The sequence below is a fragment of the Mustela putorius genome, unplaced genomic scaffold (assembly GCF_011764305.1).
Source record: "Mustela putorius furo isolate JIRA1106 unplaced genomic scaffold, ASM1176430v1.1 tig00003898_pilon_pilon_pilon, whole genome shotgun sequence".
Lineage (NCBI taxonomy): Eukaryota > Metazoa > Chordata > Mammalia > Carnivora > Mustelidae > Mustela > Mustela putorius.
In genome coordinates, this window is record NW_025422047.1 from 20,698,989 (window position 1) to 20,716,929 (window position 17,941).

At 56.1% G+C, this 17,941-nt stretch overlaps 2 protein-coding genes across 2 annotated transcripts in view; one reads left to right on the top strand and one right to left on the bottom strand.

Moving 5' to 3' along the window:
• Nucleotides 1-17,941, bottom strand: part of SLC7A7 (solute carrier family 7 member 7) — a 97,497-nt gene that overhangs the window by 49,452 nt on the left and 30,104 nt on the right. The window contains exon 3 of the mRNA XM_013057655.2: nt 6,661-6,864. Within this exon, the coding sequence (XP_012913109.1) occupies nt 6,661-6,811 (151 nt within the window). The 5' untranslated portion in view covers nt 6,812-6,864. The remainder of the gene's footprint in view (nt 1-6,660; nt 6,865-17,941) is intronic.
• Nucleotides 1,520-12,081, top strand: MMP14 (matrix metallopeptidase 14). The gene is made up of 10 exons (XM_004755359.3): nt 1,520-1,914; nt 6,104-6,252; nt 6,443-6,565; nt 6,951-7,258; nt 7,762-7,923; nt 8,267-8,427; nt 8,605-8,743; nt 8,876-9,026; nt 9,505-9,620; nt 9,967-12,081. Exons 1-10 carry the CDS (start codon nt 1,810-1,812, stop codon nt 10,299-10,301), a joined length of 1,749 nt encoding a protein of 582 aa, XP_004755416.1. The 5' UTR covers nt 1,520-1,809; the 3' UTR covers nt 10,302-12,081.

A 17,941-nucleotide genomic window follows, 5' to 3' on the forward strand; every position in this document is an offset into this window, starting at 1 on the left:
CCATTTCTTGGCAAGCAACTGGTGTCAGTTTTCCTAAACTTCAGATAGATGGCCCAGGAGGCTACCCCCACTGGGAAGGCTGACATGGGAAGAACCAGACTTGGGTGTTGCATGTCTGAAGAGTAGGATCTTGAGGTTTCTGTGGTTCTGGCTGAATTCCAGAGCCTGGTCAGAGAGAGATCTATACCTCTCCACCCCAATTTGTGTAGGGGAGCCCTGGAGGTGCTCAGCCCCCAATCAGTCATTGTGGCATAGGTATCCAATATCCATGTGTATCTCCCACAAACCCTTAAGCTGCCTAGGACACAGGGAAACCTTGCCTGTTACTGATCATGGATTCTGGGAGATAGGGGCCTTTGCTCCTATTAAAGTACAGAGCACTGGGCTTTCTTTCCATTTTTCTGCCACAAACTTGTAATAGTTCAGATTTCTAGTATTGCTGGAGCTTTTTACCTGACCTCAATTCTTTCCAGCCTCCTTTATTCCTTGCCTGGCTTTCCCTCCCTTCTTTCCCCCTACTACCTCCTCCATCTCTCGCTGACCAATGCAATTCTAGGATCTTAGATTTCGCTGATGGTCGAGTTTTCTGTCTCCCACACTTTTCCTGCTTCTGTTGGGCTGCTTTTCCAGATCTAGCTCTCAACCTCTTATCTGTCTCTTCCCCACTGTCAGCTTCAGCTCTTCCCTGCATACCTCCACCTTTTGTTCTCTGTTTAGTCAGTCCATGAACATTTTGCCTTTTTTCACTGTAGAGGGGAAAACCAAACCCCAAAGTCCAAACTCCCAATCTCTCTTGTCTAACAGTTTCCCCGAATTTGATTTGCCTTTCCCCACATTCCATGGCCTTGCACCTCCTTCCTCCCAAGCCAGCATAAGGAGTAGCCAGATTGCAAATGATGGTGTTTAAGGGACGGCATTTGTCTTTTCTGCAAGGACGGGACCAGTGTGGCTGTGGAGTTGGTCGGTTGATAGTTGGGTTTTGTTACTATTGCATGTTTGGGGCAGGATAGGGATGAAGGTGGTGGTCAAGAACAAGGGGCAAATGTTTCAGTTTGGTTGAGCCACATGTCCCAGCAGACAATCTCCAACCCAGGTGTGGTGGACATGAAGACCACCACCAGCATCCCAGACTCTCAACTTGTCCGCCTGGGACACTGAGCCTCCCAGTACTTCCCACTCTGAGGTGAGACAAATGCTGAATACCAGGGGAATCAAGCCACCTAAAATATGCTTAGGGGGAGAAAGTCTCCCACATCCCGTGGCCTCGGTTCCCCCCTTCACACACACACAGACCCCCGTCCTTAGCTGTGGCCTCAACCCCTGCAGATGGCAGCCTCCACCACAAAAAGGCAACTTACGGTGGGGTTTTTTTTTTTTTTTTTTTTTTTTGGTTTTGTGTTTTTTTTTTTTTTTTTTTTTTTTTTTTTTTTTTTTTTTTTTTTTTTTTTTACCCGACTCTTGGCTGTAATTGGATTCAGGCTGAAACAACCACGTCCGCACCGGGAAAGGAGGGCATTGGGGCGGGGGCGGAGAGGCTGTGGGAGAAGGGAGGGACCAGAGGAGTGAGAGAGGACTCGCAATGCAGTTCGCAGACTAAGCAGAAGAAAGATCAAAAAACGGGAAAGAGGGGACGAACAAACAGACACTTTGAAGAACAATCCCCCCATCTCCAAGCGGACAGCGCTCTAGGAATCCAAATTCAGTGCCCACCGAAGACAAAGGCGACCCAAGGGAGTGGCGGCGCGACCCTAGGGCTTGGGGCCCCCGCCGCGGAGCCTGCACGGCTGGCTGCCGGGACGGTCGCGGACCATGTCTCCTGCCCCACGGCCCACCGGCAGTCTGCTGCTCCCCCTGCTCACGCTCGCCACCGCGTTCGCCTCCCTCAGCTCGGCCCAGAGCAGCTTCAGCCCCGAAGTAAGTGAGCTCCCCCGGCCCTGCCGGGAGTCGCGCCCGCCGGGGAGGCAAGCCGGGGGTCTCCAAAAGGACAGGGTCCTCCTTAGAGAGCAGCAAGCTCGGGGGTTTGGCCGCTCCGGGCAGCAGCAACCCCCTCCTTTTGCTTTCCCTCCTCATCTCCAAACTTCCAAGTCGATCCAACTTCTGTCTTCCCCAACCAGCCCCCCCACCCCCACCCGCCGCCACCTACTTTCTTTCCTGGGAAGAGCCTTACAGCTGGGGCCCACCGTCCCCGGTTCCCCGGGGCTCTGAGCTCCGCTGCAGAACCAGGAGGGAGCCTGGTAAATACTTGGGACTCCGCTCAGCCCTTGAGCTGCCCTGCTTTCTTGTCATGTGCGCCAGTCCGTTGTTTTCTCAACTTTTCAGCCCTCCAGCGCTCTCCCGCCCGCACCCGCGGGCCGGGGAGACTTGGTGGACCGCGCCGCGGCTCCGGGCCCCCCAACGCTGCGCGCCTCCCGGGCGGTCCCGGCCCTCCGCGGGTGCAGCCACCACCAGGTGGGGTCGGGGCTAGACCCGCCGAGCGGCCCCGTCCCTCGCCCCACTCCGCCTCCCCGCGCGGACCCTCTGTGTCGCGGCCCGAAGCCCTGGCGTCGAAGGTCGCACAGGGCTGGCGCCCCGGCCGCCTTTCCGTACAGACAAAGCTTTCCTTGTGAGCCAGGGGCTCGGCAGCGAGGCCGCCTCCTCCCTCTGCCCCCCTCACCATCCCAAACCTCCCACCCCACCCCACCCCCAGCCAGTGGCGCCTTTAGGCTCTTCTAGTTGCCTTTGTTAATTGCTTTTTTGTTAATTTTGTTAATTGCTTTTCTGTGCAGGAAGACTGAAGGCATCGCACTGGGGAGTGGGGAGAGGGCCGGGCCCAGGGCACCAGCACAGGTCTCAGGCGCCCGCCAACCCATTCCCCGACGCTGGCCCACCCCCCTGGGAGGAAGCCGCGTGGGAGTTGTCTAGGGAGGTTTTTCCTCTCTTTCTTGCTCTCTCTCTTATTTTGGGGCGAAGGTGGGAGACGAATTTGATCAGCTTCTTATTTTGGGCCATCTCGACCCACTCAGCCCGGCAGGGCCTGGGTGCGGTCGGGAGGGGCCGGGAAGGGCCCCAGAAGGGGGAGGGGATCTGGACTTGGCTTCCTCCCTCTCTGTCCTGGCCCCGGACCCACCCCCGGGAGGAAACATCTCCAGAAAGAACACTCTCTGTCCCGAAGGGATCTGAGGCTGAAAAGCAAAGTGTGGCCCTAGGAGTGGGGGTGACCAGGGAGAGTACAGCTCTGACCTGGGGCTAAGCCTGACAGGGCCCTGCAGGAGGAGTCATCCTCACCCCTGGCCTGGAGTCTTCATCACAGGCCTGCAAGGAGAGCTCCTAACAAAAGAAGCCTGGGCATCAGGGGGCTGCCCACTGCCAACCTTGCCTGCCCTGCCCTCCCTCCCCTGCCCCACTAGGCCCCCTAGGGGAGGGGCAGCAGCCCTGGCTCTGTTCTAAGTGGGTCATGGGCAGTCCCAGTGCCAGAACCACCATTTGCTTCTGGGCCACGGAGGGGTGGGAGGCAGAGGGAGGGAGGAGCAGGCCCAGAGGCTCTCATCCAGGGCCTGCTGGAGTTTGCCAGCATTTCCCCCAACCCACCCAGCTTCTCCAGGACTCCTAGGCCAGAGGTGGGAGGGGTTCTCTGGACCTCCCCACTCTCGGGGAATACCTCCAGACCACTCAGTTTTCAAGACAAAGCCAGCCAACTGAGTTTTTGGACCTAACATAGTTGCTCCCTCTCCAGGCCAGTCTAGAGGGCGAGCTGGGGTGGCCAGGCCTCAGGCAGCTGGATTCCTCCCACCAGGCCTCCAGAGTCCTGCACCAGCTCCAGGACATCCCTCTCCTCCCCGTGGCCCCTTCTGGCACTTGGCCCTTCCCCCCACCCAGCCGCAGACACAAGAGTCCTCTCTTCTGTGGTTCCTACCTCACCTCCTAGTCTTCTCTGTGGTTCTTGCTTTGCTCAGAGCCTAAGCCTGGGAGGAGAGGGATGGGGGCACTTCCTTTCCAGGCCTCGAGGCTTTCTTGAAGGCAGGGAAGTCCCTTTCTTGCCTAAGCCTCCATTTTTCTCTATCGTGTATGGGGTGGACGTTGTGGGTGGGAATATTTAGACCTGCCTACTTTCCCAAGAGGGATTTATCCCAGAGCTCCTGGATGTGGATTCTCCTCGCCTCTCTGCCACCCTCCATTCTGTTATTCAGCCCTAAGAGAATTCCCCTCAGTTTCCTTCCCCGAGGCTTGAGGAGGCCTAACTTAAGTCCTCCTGACTTCCAGCTCCAGGAGCAGGCCACTCCCATCCTTCACCAAAGCTGAAGCAGCCGCTCCCTCACCAGGGGTCAGAAGCCTGGGGTGTGTGTGTACACCACAGGTGAGGCGAAGGGCAAAGGGAATTTCCCGCATACTTGGGCACAGGCCACAGCAGGCCTCCCGTGGGCACTAGCTGTGGCATCAGCCAGCACAGGTCAGGGCACGTCCACAGCTCCTGGGGAGATCAACCAGGTTCTGTAGCACCCTGCTCTGCTTCCCTGTGGTCTCCCAGAGGTTAAACTTGACTCCCTCCTCTACCCCTGAGGAGGGGCTCTCAGAGGCGGGTGGTGCTAAGGTTGCTCTGACCAGGCCTGTTGGCTGGGGAAAAGCTAGGTTGTTTACATCTTGGGCCCTAACTCCCATCAGCCTTGGGGGATCACTTCCCAGAACCCTGTTGCAATTCTTGCCCCACAGGCACATGTCCCCAGTCAGCTGCTCCTGAATCACCCCCAGCCCCAATGCAGGAGCAATGCTCTGCCAGCAGGGCTGGGGCCTAGAGGTGAAGGGCGTCAGGAAGATCCATTGTGACAACCTGGGATGGGGGTTGTGGCACCCAGCAGCAGCCTCTACCCACTCCGCGCTCCAGACTTCCATCCTAAGCAACCTGCAGGCCCCCTCCGAACTCCTAAGGAAGGCAAAGCTGGAGCAGGGACCAACGTAGTATCTCCATCAGAGAATCTGAGCATTTTTATATCCCATATATAACTTGGCTCGCTTTACTTTTCAGGCTTTAAGAAAATGCTCCATTGTTCGTTCTTACAATAAAGGCTGGATTTTTCTCCCCAACAGGGCTTTGTATTTTGTGTGCCTTTCAGTCGAACACCGAAAACCTAACTTTATGTTAAAGCAATACGCCAACCTTTATCTTATGAACAGTTCACAATATACCTCAAGTACAGTGCTGCCACCGAGTCTCTACCATGACCCCCATCTCCCACTCCCTCTTCTGAGAACCTCAAATGGGCCTTTAGGTCCCAAGGCCTAGGTCAGATGCTTGGATGGGGACTGGCAGGATCCCAGCTCTGTGGCTGGGTCCTAGCCCCACCACCTCCAAAGGTCCCAGCGTCCTATCTCAGCAGCCCGTCTCAGCCCTAGCTCCTGCTCTGCTTCCTCCTTTCTTTTTTTTTTTTTTTTTTTAAGATTTTATTTATTTATTTGACAGACAGAGATCACAAGTAGGCAGAGAGGCAGGCAGAGAGAGAGAGAGGAAGAAGCAGGCTCCCTGCAGAGCAGAGAGCCCGATGTAGGGCTCGATCCCAGGACCCTGGGATCATGACCTGAGCCGAAGGCAGAGGCTTTAACCCCCTGAGCCACCCAGGTGCCCCTGCTTCCTCCTTTCTAAAAAGATGTCAGCTGTGAGGGTCCTAGAGGCATGGCATTCCTGTCCCAAGAGGGTCTCATACAGGGCCCAAAAAAGAGCCTCAGCCTCCCTGCCTCCATCCATCACGGCCACAATCCATTCCCAGGATCCAAACTACAAGAACACTGACACAGAGAAGAAAAGTGCTGGAAGGAATCACAGCTCTGAGAAGCTATCCTAGGACTCAGTTAAGCCATCTGGGCTCCCATTCTCAAGAGTTACAGCCAAAGTCCAGAGCCATGGCTCCCCACCCCTGTTGGAGCCCACAGCCCTGAGAGGACAAGTCATACTGGGGCCTGGGCCAGAGTGCAGGTCCAGCCTGGGAACTCCTCCAGCCCCACTGCCAGAGCCAGGCTGGGAGCTCGTTGCCCTTTTCTCCTAAGCCAAGGGTGCATGCCAGATAGCAGGGGGAGGCAGAGGCTCCCCTTGGGCCAAGTGGAGATGCTCTAAGCCATGCTCTTCTCCCTGCAGGCCTGGCTGCAACAGTATGGCTACCTGCCCCCCGGGGACCTGCGCACGCACACACACCGATCACCCCAGTCCTTCTCAGCTGCCATCGCTGCCATGCAGAGGTTCTACGGTCTGCGCGTGACGGGCAAGGCTGATGCGGACACCATGAAGTAAGTGCCAGACCCTGCTGGGAATCCTGCATGGCACCCACCTCTCAGTGACAACACTGAACACAGAGACCTTGCTACCTATGCACTTGACTCCTGCCCCCTCCCCTTCTCCACACTGACCCTAAGGCCAGGCACTCCCCCTTTCCTCACAAGACCTTTCTCTTTAATGGCCACAATTCTCAAACCCCAGGGCAATGAGGCGTCCCCGCTGTGGCGTTCCGGATAAGTTTGGGGCCGAGATCAAGGCCAATGTTCGAAGGAAGCGCTATGCTATTCAGGGCCTCAAATGGCAGCATAATGAGATCACTTTCTGGTGAGTCCAACAGGCAAGTTGCCTTTCTCAGAACATCAGGGTCGCCCTCCCTATCAGTTGTGCTCATAGACTCAGAGGCCTCCTATCCTACTCACCTCTGTCCCTGGGAAGCATCCCTGGGAGTGGGGAGAAACATGGCTGTAATCCTGGGGGAAGGTGCAGACTGTGGGGGGTGCGCCCCAGGGCCAGGAAACTGAAGCCTGCGGGGGGGTGTTGAGCCCTCAGTTCTTGGTGCAGAGGTATCATGAGGCAGCAGGAAGAGCCGGGGCAGCAGAGGTAGCTGGGCGGTTCAGTCAGACCTGGGCAAGTACAGGGAAAGAGAATTGTATTCGATGTGATGCTAACACGCTCTCCTCCTCCCCTCCTCCACGTGGCTGGACCTCAGCATCCAGAATTACACACCCAAGGTAGGTGAGTATGCCACATTCGAGGCCATTCGCAAGGCATTCCGCGTGTGGGAGAGCGCCACACCGCTTCGATTCCGAGAGGTGCCCTATGCCTATATCCGCGAGGGCCATGAGAAGCAAGCAGACATCATGATCTTCTTCGCTGAGGGTTTCCATGGTGACAGCACACCTTTTGATGGCGAGGGTGGCTTCCTGGCCCATGCCTATTTCCCCGGCCCCAACATCGGAGGGGACACCCACTTTGACTCTGCTGAGCCCTGGACTGTCAGGAATGAGGATCTGAATGGTGAGCAAAGTAGCCCTGGGACTCATTTATTGTGGGGAGAGTCAACGATCATTGTGGGGCGGGGGGGGGGGTGTTTGTCCTGCCTCCTCCCAAAACCTCAAACCCCCAAGTCTCTGGACTATAGAGATCTCCTAATCTGACTTCCAGCGAAAGCCCAATTCTTATTTTGCTCCATTTACATCTGGTCCCTTTCTCACCCAATAACTGACTTCCCAGTCAAAGACTTCCCACTTTCCAGGCAAATGTCACCTCTAGCTCCTGGCAGACCCTGAGGCCCAGACGGGACCTCAGCTTCCCTTAATACATGTCTCCCTGGGATTGGGATCTGTCCCCAGAGCACCCTCTCATCTCTGCCGAGAATAGATTGCTCACTGGCTTCGTGGCTTTTTGGGTGGAAAATGTGACAGGCAGGCTCAGGTGTGAAAACCAAGCCTCTGGTGGGAAAGCAGGGCTTCTGAGGTAAGGGACCCAGGCTTCCCTCATAATCATCGCCATCCCTCCAGGGAATGACATCTTTCTGGTGGCTGTGCACGAGCTGGGCCATGCCCTGGGCCTTGAGCACTCCAATGATCCCTCAGCCATCATGGCGCCCTTTTACCAATGGATGGACACAGAGAACTTCGTGCTGCCCGATGATGACCGCCGGGGCATCCAGCAACTTTACGGTGAGTAATCTATGCCCACATCTCTCTGCTCCTCCTCTGCTCTTCCTCTCTGACCTGTGCATCCCTTCCTTTCCCCCATGCCCTATGATCTACCCCCAACCCCACTTGACCCTGCCTCCACCCACCACCTACTCTCACTTTCTTTTTTTTACATTATCTCTCCTACATGTTTAATTCTTCTCCCACTTTTGATTCCACCTTTTCTGTCCTTTCCCACCTGATTGCTTCAGCCTCCCCCACAGGGCCATCCACACCTTTCCAAGGGGCTTGTCTGCCCATATACCTGTTCTTTCTGCCCTCTCTGCCACAAAGTCTGAAGTGCCTCTCATGTTTTCTATACCAGGGAGTCAGTCAGGGTCCCCTACCAAAATGCCGCCACAACCCAGGACGACCTCCAGGCCCTCTGTCCCCGATAAGCCCAAAAACCCCACCTATGGGCCCAACATCTGTGACGGTAACTTCGACACTGTGGCTGTGCTCCGAGGGGAGATGTTTGTCTTCAAGGTAAGAGGAAGAAGTGGGCCAGTATGGGGGACGGGAGGGCTCCAAGCCCAGCAGGCTGGGTGGAAACAGCAGCAGGAGGACTAAGAACTAGAACTGAGACAGTGGGAAGCTTTGGGGACCAAGCCAGAGGACTCCCTGTAAGACAAAACATACTGTCCCCACCTCGACACCTTTTAGGAGCGCTGGTTCTGGAGGGTGAGGAATAACCAAGTGATGGATGGATACCCCATGCCCATTGGCCAGTTCTGGCGGGGCCTGCCCGCATCCATCAACACTGCCTATGAGAGGAAGGATGGCAAGTTTGTCTTCTTCAAAGGTAACCGGGCATTCTGCCCTAGTTCTCCAGGTGTGCGGAGAGTCTCCCTGGAGGACTGGATTCCACTTGACTCCTCCAAAGACACAAGAGCCTGAGGGGAACCCTGATCCTGCCCTTCCCTCTCCCCACCAGGAGATAAGCACTGGGTGTTTGACGAAGCTTCCCTGGAACCTGGCTACCCCAAGCACATCAAGGAGCTGGGCCGAGGACTGCCTACTGACAAAATTGACGCCGCTCTCTTCTGGATGCCCAATGGAAAGACCTACTTCTTCCGGGGAAACAAGTGAGACTTCAGCCCATTGATCCCAGGCCTCCCTCCTCAGATGCCACCACCGATTCCCTCAGTTAGGGAGAAAGACCCACCTCTCCCTGGGATGTTTCCCTGGAGAAGTTAGTTGCTGGCTGAGCCTCTGCCGTTGCCTAGCAACAGACGGCCTCCATTAGGTGCTGAGTGAGTGGGAAGTGACCGGGTCACCATTTCAGACCCGGTCATTTGGCGTCTCCTGCCCCCCAGCACGGTGCCTCCACCCTAGCAGCCAGGCACTGTCATTAAAGGCTACCGGTGGCTCCTTGCAGCCTGGGACCTCCCATCCACCCCCACCTTCCGCCACTTTCAGCCACAGGCCCTCATTACTCAAAACCCTGGTCCCGCACCCCGTCCGTCAGCACCCTTTGCTTTCTGGTGGGTTCAGTCTGGGCCCCGCTGCCCTCTGAGGAAAGGCCCAGTGCCCTACTGCTGCCCTTCCCCTCCGATCTCCCAGGTACTACCGTTTCAACGAGGAGCTCAGGGCAGTGGACAGCGAGTACCCCAAAAACATCAAGGTCTGGGAAGGAATCCCCGAGTCTCCCAGAGGGTCATTCATGGGCAGCGATGAAGGTGAGGGGCAAGGGAGGCGTCCATGAGGGGAGGATGGGGACAGCGGATTAAGGGAGAACGGGAGGAAAGCTGGACAGGACAGTATGGTGGGGAAAGCAGTGATGACAAGGGGGCTGGAAGCCTTGCCACATGCCAGGCTCTGAGGAAAGTGCTTTCTGCACCTCAGATCCCTAATCCCCAGAACCCTACTAGCCTGGTACTAGAACTACCCCGGTTTACAGCTAAGACGACTTATGTTCACAGAGGGTAAGGAATTAACTCAGCTCGCTCGAGTGCCTCACAGATTTCCCTCCCGCTCTTCTCCTCCCTGTGGGTCTTCCCTCCACCTTTTTGCTGACCGCTGCAGTCTTCACGTACTTCTACAAGGGGAACAAATACTGGAAATTCAACAACCAGAAGCTGAAAGTAGAGCCAGGCTACCCCAAGTCAGCCCTGCGGGACTGGATGGGCTGCCCCGCGTCAGGTGGCCGGCCGGACGAGGGAACGGAGGAGGAGACAGAGGTGATCATCATCGAGGTGGACGAAGAGGGCAGCGGGGCGGTGAGTGCGGCCGCCGTGGTGCTGCCCGTGCTGCTGCTGCTCCTGGTGCTGGCAGTGGGCCTCGCCGTCTTCTTCTTCAGGCGCCACGGGACCCCGAAACGACTGCTCTATTGCCAGCGTTCCCTGCTGGACAAGGTCTGACCCCCACGGCCGCCCACCCACTCCTACCACGAGGACTTTGCCTCTGAAGGCCAGTGGCAGCAGGTGGTGGTGGGTGGGCTGCTCCACCTGTCCCAGGCCCTCTCCCTACCCCGCCCCCCACCTCCCTTCTTTTCTATCACCTGACTGCCTTTCTCCACCTCAACCCTGGCATTGCTTCTTCCCTAGATGGAGTCCCCTGGGGGCTGATCAGGGGCTGCCCCTTTCAGCTCCTGCTCCCCCACCAGGGGCCTCTGTAGCTTGGTGTGTGCCCAGCCCCATCTGAATGTCTTGGCTCTGCACTTGAAGGCAGGACCCTCAGACCTCGCTGGCAAAGGTCAAATGGGGTCATCTGCTCCTTTTCCATTCCCTGATATAACTTTAACCTCTGAACTCTGACCTCAGGAGGCTCTGGGCACTCCAGCCCCACAAGCCCCCCCCACCCGGTGCACCCCCGTGGCAACCTCCTACCACTCTTTCTGGCTTAAAGGAATCTAATCTTGTTGAGAGGAGAGACCCTAAGAGAGTAGGAGTTGTGTGGGGGAAGGCCACACAGCCACCCTAAGACCTTGGGAGGAAGCTCAGAGTCAGTCCCCTCTGCAAAGATCTGCCTCTGCCCCACCTGGCCCCAAGGACGTCCCCAGGAGCCTGAGCCATTAAAGGGCTGTAGAAACCCTTGACGGCCCTACCCCCACAAATGCCTTACCCCCACAAATGTCAGCCTTGACTGGGGATGTCTGGGTTAGAGGAGTGAGAGCACAGGCTGCAGCTCCCAGGGTAGGATGGCTAGGGCCAAGGAGAGGGACTGTCTGGACCCCTGGGGTGAGCCTGAAGGTGACAGAAGAAGAATCTCACTCAAATGCAGACAGCTGGGATGGGGACCAAGGGGCAGAGCAGTCAGGGGGATAGGACAGGACCAAAGGCTAAGCAGGGAGGCGCAGTGGGAGTGGAGGGCCAGGGGATGGGGGGAAGGCGGCCAGGTGGGCCAGGCCAGCAGGGGCTCCACCAGGTGGGCCGGTCGTTCCCGGAGGAGGCCATGTTTTATTGGAGGTCTGAGGAAGGGCTGGAGAAGGGCATACCTACTCCACTTTGGTGCTCCACTCCTCCAGCCAGCATACAAGTATGGGAAGGGTAGGGAGCCCAGAGAAAAGAGCAGAGATGACACACATCCAGGGACTGGTGACTCGGGACCTTCATGAGGGTGGCCACCCTCATGGGTGGTGACCAGGGGCTGACAGCACTCAGCAGCCTCAGCTGGCTTCAGTGAGGGGGCAGGTGCCTGGGTGGGTCTTGTCAGGTTAGCCCCTCACTGCCTGATACCCCCGCCCCTCGTCCCATCCTACCCGTGTCCTGCCTCCTCTCCCCCAGCCAGCCCGCCCATTGGAAGTCTCCTCTGGCCACCACAGGTGGTCATGGTACCTGGGACTTGAGAGAGTAAGACCCTGTGGGGACAGGGAGAGGAGAGGAATGTTAGGGGTAGGGGAGTTCCGGGGGTGGGGGGTGGGGGTGTGTGGGATGAACGGTGCTGGCAGTTCGGCTAAATTTGTCTTGTTTGGGTTTTTTTTTTTGTTTCGTTTAATGTATATTTTTATTATAATTATTATATATGAATTCCCTTCAAATCGTTCCTTTTTGTTAACAAGGGGCAGGGGAAGGGTGGGGGTGGGGGGTGCAGAGGCATCAGACCCCAGGAACCTGCAGGGCGGGGCTGGGTCAGTGCCCTCTAAGGACATTTTTGACCTTGTTCAACCTTTCCACAAAGAATAAATGGTGTTTCACATTCTTTGTGTGGCTGCCTTCTCTCAGAGAGGTGAATGGAAAGCATGCCCATAACCTGTGTTTTCTGTGACCTGGGGTTTTGGTATTTTTCATAAAGGAATATGTTTATCCCTGGTGGACAGTGAGGGTTCAGGGCCATAGCTGGGAAGGAAGGCATACACACTCCGTGGAGGCAGGGAAGTGGTCCCCAGAGCCCAGGCGCCCTCTCCAATCCAGCTAAGAGGTTACCTTGGAGGCCCAGAGCAAGAGGAAGTGGTCAAGCTGAGGCCACACGGAAAATCTTCCTAAATTGCATTACCCTGTCCTGTGATCTGGCCGCAGACCCTCTGTTTCCTCAGACCTCTCTTTCTGCTGCTGGGGACTCCCTGGATGTCTTTGAGCCCTTTAACCCAGCCCTGCGTGCATCTAAGCCTCTTCTAGGCCTAGGGGGCTCGGCTGTAGGGGCAAAAGGAACACCCAGGAAGACCAAACAGTTGTCCTGTGGCCAGTGAGGAGCAGCCTCTCTCTGGCAAAACAGGAATCTCACCGGACTGCCCAGGAGAGGCAGGATGGTCAGGGCGGAAGGGGAGAATAACAAGGCTTTGTTTCTTCGAAACTGCTGCCCCAGACAGGGTTCCCAGGCTATTGACCCACCCTTCCTCCGAAACCAGCCTGGAGGGAGGAATAGCTCAGCTGCTGAGTCAGCTCAGCTGAAGGGGAGCAGCCCTATTTCTTCCTCCCCTTCCCTTCCTGCGTTAGCCCAGCCCTCCCTGGGCTCGAGCCCAGGCCCCCTCCACAGCCTTCCTCCACGAGCGCTGGCCCCACGTAGGCCAGCGGTTCTCTCCAGCTGCTCTTCAGGGCTGGCCGGTGTGATTGCTTTGGCAGAAGGGGTACCCCACCTCTCTGCCAGCCAGGAACCCTGACCCTGCGCCTGGCCGCCTCCACCTCTCCCGCCAACAGCTGTTTGGCACAGCCTTTGTATCTCAGTGGATGTGGACACCTCCCTGCCACCCTCACCAGAGGGGATGGGGACCCAGGGAAGCTGGCATGGGAAAGTCAGGGGCTGTCTGGGGGGAGGGGAGGTGGGGGGATGTGCGTGTTGCAAGGAGCTCGAAGATGAGCTCATGGCCCCTTTGTGTTTTTGTGGCCCACATCTGGAGGCAATTACAGATGTTATCCAGTGGGAGTTCTGCAAAACACAGCTGGAGCCAGTCGAGGAGCCTGGGGAGGGGGGACTGCCAGAGGGAAGAGGAGGGGGAGCCTAGGGCTGCCACGGCTGGAGTGCGGTTTCCCCATCACGAGGAAATTGTTTGGCCCTGATTCTGGAATCACAAGATGCTCTCTGAAGCCAAGGGGGAGAGATGGGAATGGAGGACCAGAGACAAAGGGGAAAAGAGGCGGAAGAGGCTTCCTGGGCAGGGAGAACTGTGGGGTGGAGGCCTGCAAGGTCCCGTGCTTCTGACATGCCCTGGGCCTGAGGGGTCCAGCCCAGGGAGTCCACCCAGAGACACTGGGGAGGTGCCTTGCTGATCGCACAGGGTCAGGCGGGGTGAGGGGAGAACAGAGGTCCCTGCGGCTCCCGAGAGACCTGGAAATGCTGCTTTTACTGGCCCTACCCCGCTCTGTCCATTGGGCCTGACCCAGTTTCTAAGGTTCCAAGTTCCTGTATTCGAAAGCAGCACATGGAGCTAGAGCAGCCGGGGAGAGCCAAGGGGAATCTGCGAGGAGGTTTGGGCAGAACCCAGGGACGCGGCCTCAAAGGAGCCTGCAGCAGGGGCAAGCGCTGAGCAGAGGCAGCGCTCTGCCCACCATGGCACCCCACACGTCTGAGCCCTTCCCCGGGGATCCTGCCACCAGCTGGGCCCACACCTCCAAGGCTGCTGGCCAGATGCTGGGTCAGCGACATGAGAAGCGAAGATCAAAGAACAAGCCAGGCCTTCTAGAGAAGGGAGGATTGAGCAGGGTGACCCCTCATGCACAACCTGGCCACCCCTGCTGGGACTCCACTGTCCCTCCTCTGGGGCCCCCTTCTCCGGACACTGCCAGACTTCCTAGTCCTCTTTCCCCTCTGTACTCCCACTTCCCTTTCCAGCCAAAGGGAGGTGGTAAAAAAAACCAACATTGGTCCAGGTACAAGGACACAGGCACAATCACTGCCCCTGTTTTACAGGTTTGGAAACTGAGGCCCAGATAAGACTTCCTTAAGGTCGTAGCTCCTTAATCCAAAATGAAAACCCAGATCTGTCTGATTTTTCCCCCCCATGCTGGTAGATTCTGCCCTTGTCTTTGAGTGTCTTTTCCAATGTGGCCCCTGCGTGGCTGGGTGTGTGTGGTGGTATGTGTTCTGGGGATCTGACAGCCCATGAGTACTTGCTTCTTACTCCATGCGGGAGCAACAGCATGGGGCATAGAAATGCAGAGGAGAAGGGCTCTTCCTCAGAAACCCACTTTGCCTGCAGTCACCTCCTTTTTAGGGGACAGGAACAGGTCCCCCTCTGAGGGAAAGAAGGAAGAAGCAGGAAGGACTCAGAAGCCAGAAGGACTGAGGGGCACCAGTGGTCGCAGCTAAGGGAGGGATGGGGGTGGCAAATGGCTGTGCAAGGGCCTACGAGGACAGTTACCATTCCCTGAGGCTCCAAGGAAACCCCAGTCAGGCTAATCCATTGTCCTGCTGTCCCTGTACCCCCTTCTCACCCACCTCCCAAATCTGAATTCACTTTCTTTAGGAGACCAGGGGCTAAACACTTAACCTGGGGGTTTCAGCCTTCGTCCCTCAGACAGTCTTGGGAGACTGGGGAGACCCAGTGGCGGTCTTCAAGGGGGCTGGGCAATTGGGGCCTGGAGAGGAGGCAGGCCTGACTGGCCAGAAGCCACCTTCCAAATGAGCTCACACACATACTTTCCACCCTGGCCCAGGGCCGAAGGCTGAGCGCCTTCCAGGCCAGCCTTCCCCAGCCAGGCCCACCCTCCTCTGTCCTCCGCTGTCCCTCACCAATCCTGGAACCAAAGGCTTCACAGCAGGATCAGGCACCCCAAAGAGGGCTATTGCCACACCCCAAGGTTGCAGCTTCCCCTGCTTCCATGCTGAGGCAGCACCTTACCCTCCAGAAGGGTACCTTATTTCTCCAATGGGCGCTTTGTGGCTTAGAGGAGGAGGAGACCAGTTTCCTGTCCCCACAGACCCACACCTGGGTGGGGAGGACCAATAGAGGGCACAGAAGAGGTGTCCACACTGCAGTGAATTGGCGGAAAGACTTCCTTTGAGTGCCTGAAGTAGCTCATTGACTCAGGGACCAGACCAGGTCTGGCAGCTGCCTCATCATGGGTCACTTCCTGCTCACACACTTCACTTCCCAATAGGGACACTTCCCTGATTTGGGGCAGGATGGGGTCTGGGTGGGGCAAGGCCAGGATGACCACAAGAGAGGGGAAAAGACCGGTGCCTCCGAAGGCCTAGTGGATTCACACACACGCGACAAGCTCCAGCTCATTCTGATCCAGCCTGTGGTCAAAGACGTCACCCTTCGCTCAGCTTCCAGAGACTTGGAGCACTAGGCCAGAGAGCAAAATCAATTCCCAAAAATGCTCTCCTTGGCCACTCAGTGTCTGGCTCTGTGCTAGGATCGTGGCTGCCCTGACGGTATATTCTGGATCCAATAATATTATCTTCATGAGGTTCTGTGCATTTGTGTATTCACGTTCACTGTGTGTTCATGTATGGCGGACAATTCATCCGAGTTTGGATCCCCAAAATATGGCCACTTGCAAGTAGCTCATACAGCCTGCCACAGCCCTGCAAGGCACTGACAGGATAGTTCTGTCAAGGAATGACTATGATTCATAATAATACTGACTCCACTGAGGCCACGGGAAAAACACGTTCTGTCCTTACTTCCTTACAAAGGAGTAGGCTGGTGCTAGGCACGCAGAAGCCCCTTAATGAAAGTTTGTTGACTTAAAGGGGCGCCTGGGTGGCTCGGTCATTTCAGCGGCTGCCTTCAGCTCAGGTCATGATCCCAGAGTCCTGGGACTGAGTCCCTGCTCAGCAGGAAGCCTGCTTCTTCCTCTGCCTGCTGGCTCCCCCGCTCCTGCTCTCAATCTCACTCTCTCTGACAAAGAAATAAATAAAATCTTTTAAAAAGGGGAAAAGGGGGCGCCTGGGTGGCTTAGTGGTTTAAGCCTCTGCCTTCAGCTAGGGTCATGATCTCAGGATCCTGGGATTGAGCCCCACATCGGGCTCTCTGCTCAGCGGGGAGCCTGCTTCCCCCCTCTCTCTCTGCCTGCCTCTCTGCCTACTTGTGATCTCTATCAAATAAATATATAAAATCTTTTTAAAAAAATAAATAGGGTGCCTGGGTGGCGCAGTGGGTTAAAGCCTCCACCTTCAGCTCGGGTCATGATCCCGGGGTCCTGGGATTGAGCCCCACATTGGGCTCTCTGCTCAGCGGGGAGCCTGCTTCCCCCTCCCTCTCTCTCTGCCTGCCTCTCTGCCTACTTGTGATCTCTGTCAAATAAATAAAATAAAAAATTCAAAAAATAATAAATAATAAATAAATAAAAAGGGGAAAAAAGTTTGTTGACTTAAATTGCCAGTGAAACTGTGAATTACACAAGCCAACAGCTATACCTACAAATGTGTAAATACTGTACATGTATGTACACAAGTGTTATGTATATGTAAGGTCAAAAGATCCTCAAAGGCACCTGGGTGGTTCAGTGGGTTAAAACCTCTGCCTTCAGCTCAGGTCATGATCCCAGGGTCCTGGGATTGAGCCCCACATCGGGCTCTCTGCCCACTTGTGATCTCTGTCAAATAAGTGAATAAAATCTTAAAAAAAAAAAAAAAAAGATCATCAAGCTGTAGGATTTAGTACACTTCATGAGCTTGACTGTCTATTCCAGCTCAATCTTTTTTTTTTCTAGAGATTTTATTCACTTATTTGACAGACAGAGATCACAAGTAGGCAGAGAGGCAGGCAGAGAGAGAGGGGGGGGAACCAGGCTCCCTGCTGAGCAGAGAGCCCCATGGGGTCCTCGATCCCAGGACCCTTAGATCATGACCTGAGCTGATGACAGAGGCTCAACCCACTGAGCCATCCAGGTGCCCTATTCCACCTCAATCTTAAAAGTTTAAAAAAGAGAGAGAGAGAGAAATATATCAATGTCATGGACTATGCCATAACTCCTAAGCAACTACTTTGTCCCTATGGTTTCCCCGTGTGTCCTCCACAGCCTGCCCTTAATCTAGGAGTGATCAATATTGGGTTGTATTAACCCAGAGCTTCTGGAAATACCAATCCTACAGACTGCACCCTCAGGCCAGCTTGCTCCCAGATCCTGACCTAGGGGCCCAACACCCAGGTCTCTCATCCTGACACCTCTCTAAGCTCCATACCAGTTGCCCCCAAAGTCTCTCCCTCCAGTTTACCAGCCCGTGCTCTGGAGCTCCCCACCCCTTGCCTGCACAAAACGCCATCTAAATTCTGGGTGAAGGAAAACTGGACAAGAGGCCCAGAAGAACACCCACCCCAGTCTCTGGCTAGCCTCACCCCCACACCCACTTTGCGGCAGAGGCCAGCCGGGCAGGGTTTGCGGGACGATTGCGCCCCCTTGTGCTGGGTGTTGGCACTGCGCGCCAAGCCTGAGCGAGGCAGGGGCCAAGACAGCCCTCCAACAAGGCCACTGGCCAGCCTGTTCCTTCCCCCTTTCCACTTTCCATGTTTCCAACCAGGACACCTGTACTTACAGGGGTGGGACTATGGGCGCAACAGGATGACAAGCCTTAGTCTTCCAGCTGCACAGAAGAAAAAGTCAGAGTTTCCCTCATCTGTCCCTGTGCAGGGGTTGGTGGGCAGCCCTCGAATAACAAGGGGAAGGAAGAGGGA

Bases quoted from the DNA above. Each gene is read 5' to 3' on its own strand.
- MMP14 (XM_004755359.3), top strand. From the start codon at position 1,810: ATGTCTCCTGCCCCACGGCCCACCGGCAGTCTGCTGCTCCCCCTGCTC. The intron at 8,744-8,875 runs GTAACCGGGCAT...TCTCCCCACCAG, and splicing joins CAAGTTTGTCTTCTTCAAAG to GAGATAAGCACTGGGTGTTT. The intron at 9,027-9,504 runs GTGAGACTTCAG...CCGATCTCCCAG, and splicing joins TACTTCTTCCGGGGAAACAA to GTACTACCGTTTCAACGAGG.